We start from the raw sequence: 2,921 nt of genomic DNA on the forward strand, positions 1-2,921 counted from the left end.
AATTAGGCACTTTAAAAATCTATATATTATCCAATGGTCTATGGGTACTTAGGTTGCTTCTTGGCTATTGTAAATAGCAATTCAATGAAACAGGGATGCATTTATCTTTTCAAATTAGTGTTTTGGGTTTCTTCAGATAAATACCCAGAAGATGTGGTACGTGTATACAATGGAATATTACTTGGCCATAAAAAAATGAAATCTTACCAACGTGGATGGGCCTAGAGAATATTATGCTAAGTGAAATAAGTCACACAGAGAAAGACGAACACCATATGATTTCACTTACATATGGAATCTAAAAAACAAAATAAATAAACAAATGAAACAGAAACAGACTCATAAATACAGAGAACAAACTGATGATTGCCAGATGGGAGGGGGGGTTAGAGAGTTGAGCGAGAAAATTGAAGAGATTAAGAAGTACAAATTGGTAGTCATACAACAGTCATGGGAATGCGAAGTATAGCATAGACAATATAGTTAATAATATTGTAATAACTATGTATAGTGCCAAGTGGGTATTAGACTAATTGGGGGGATCACTTCATAAATTATATAAACGTCTAACCACTATGTTGTACACCTGAAACTAACATAAAATAATATTGAATGCCAACTCTAATTGAAAAATTAAAATTAAAAAAAGGAGTCATAAAATTCTCAATATATATAAACTTTTTAAATTTATTTTTCAATTGCAGTTGACATTCAGTATCATATTAGTTGCAGGTGTACAACATAGCGATTAGAGAGTCATATACCTTATGCAGTGATCACCCCGATAAGTCTAGTACCCATCTGACACCATACATAGTTATTACGATATTAATGACTATATTCCCTGTGCTATACTTTACATTCCCATGACTATTTTTAGAACCGAAAAGTCTATCTCATTACACTCTGGTAGTGGTTTCGGGAAGGGGGAAAGTGGTGATTAAATGCTATCTGATTGAGAAACCCCATCAAAAAGGGAGTTGCACGTATATTTACCACCTGGCTCTTCTCTGGATGGCAGTGATGACTCTAAGCAGAATACCTGCTCTTCTTCTGTGACTTTATTTGTTTCTTAAATGGTCTCAGATTTTCTGGCATCTCCTTTAAAATTAAAATGACTATGGAGCTGTGGAGGTAGGATTGGAACCATATTCAGCTCGGCTTCAGTTTGCTCAGGAAATCCTCAATTACATTTTTAACAACTTTCTCAATACCTTTAGTAATATAAATGTCATATTTAATAGGTTAAACTAATTTTAAATGATAGCTTTGGGGAAGAGACTAATATTCCCATAAAGGCTAACTGGCTATAATAGACATTTTAAAAATGTATTTGTTATTACAATAAAATAACTATTAAATTATAACTTTATGGCTAATTTTATAAATTATTAAAACTATTTCATCATAGCTATCAAACTATATATAACTATCATAACTATTAAAATAATACAGATGTAAATAAAGTACAAAATAAAAGCTTATCATAGCCAGAATGGGAGCTAGCAGATTAAGTCTGGGTCAAAGAGACCCATTTTTCATATTATTGAGTATTTTTACAAGATATTTTTACTGTGCTCAAGCCATATGGAATCAAAATGACTGTATCAGGATGCACCATGTGACAAAGTGGCTGCATCAAAATGCTTGTACCGAAATAGCTGTATCAGCATGACCATATAAGCATACTCTGCTCTGATTTAGGAAGGGGTAAACTCCTCCATCATATTTCTTCTCTCCCATTAACGTTGTGTCATTCTCTTCAGCCTTGATGCATGCCTTGGTGTTTGGAAATGTGACAGCGATCATACAGAGGATGTATTCCAGATGGTCCCTCTACCACACTAGAACTAAGGATCTGAAGGACTTCATACGTGTTCATCACCTGCCCCAGCAACTCAAGCAGAGGATGCTCGAATATTTCCAAACAACCTGGTCAGTCAACAATGGAATAGATTCAAATGAGGTAATGTTCATTTCTCATGTTGACATTTTCAAGCAGAAAGCACATACGCTAAGGTAAAAAGCAAGGTGCTCTCCTGTAGGTCTCAGAAGTGAAGAACGCACCTACCAACTTATTTATCTCTTTATTTTTTTGATCCCTCAAGAAACCCAATCCATCTTCCTCTATCTGCTTTGGCTTATGTTTTCACGATGCCACTTCAGATTGACCAATGATTTATATTAACTTACTACTTGGTCAGTCAGGTGGATTTATTTTCATTCTTTTTAACTCTCTTTGAAAGGAATCAATTCTTATGACAATTGAATGGTGTGACCTTTAAATATTATATTAATAAAATTGATGTTTGCCTTTAAAACAAAAAAAGTAAAAACAAATGTTTTTCAGTAAAGGTATTTTCTGTGGACATCTAGAAACACCCCAGACTACCACTGTAAGAAAGGTATCATATAAATCAAGCAACCATTCCCCCAACTCCCCACCCAAAACAGTAATCAACATTTTTAAGTGATTATTTGGTTTCTCCTCTCTTCATGTACTTATGACAAAACAGTGGGAAGAACATCCCTGCTGGGTTGCAAATTAAATAAATTAGACTAGACTTACCCCAACTTGATTTCCTCTTTCATCTTCCTTGACAGCTTCTGAAAGACTTTCCAGATGAGCTGCGTTCTGACATCACTATGCACTTGAACAAGGAAATCTTACAGTTGTCTCTTTTTGAGTGTGCCAGCCGGGGCTGCCTCAGGTCTCTGTCTCTACACATCAAAACCTCTTTCTGTGCTCCAGGAGAGTATCTTTTGCGTCAAGGAGATGCTTTGCAGGCTATCTACTTCGTATGCTCAGGCTCCATGGAAGTTCTGAAAGACAGCATGGTGCTGGCTATTCTTGGTAGGTTGGAGTTGAAACTCCATGCAATTTTACTCTGGAGCATAAATTAAGAGATGAAGTGGCAGGG

At 35.5% G+C, this 2,921-nt stretch overlaps 1 protein-coding gene across 1 annotated transcript in view; it reads left to right on the forward strand.

Moving 5' to 3' along the window:
- The window catches only part of KCNH8 (potassium voltage-gated channel subfamily H member 8), a 318,741-nt gene that overhangs the window by 249,058 nt on the left and 66,762 nt on the right, over window positions 1-2,921 (forward strand). The window contains exons 9-10 of the mRNA XM_011355828.1: window positions 1,767-1,966; window positions 2,605-2,854. Coding sequence (XP_011354130.1) covers window positions 1,767-1,966; window positions 2,605-2,854 — 450 coding nt within the window. The remainder of the gene's footprint in view (window positions 1-1,766; window positions 1,967-2,604; window positions 2,855-2,921) is intronic.

The sequence above is a fragment of the Pteropus vampyrus genome, unplaced genomic scaffold (genome assembly GCF_000151845.1).
Source record: "Pteropus vampyrus isolate Shadow unplaced genomic scaffold, Pvam_2.0 Scaffold1, whole genome shotgun sequence".
Taxonomy (NCBI): Eukaryota; Metazoa; Chordata; class Mammalia; order Chiroptera; family Pteropodidae; genus Pteropus; species Pteropus vampyrus.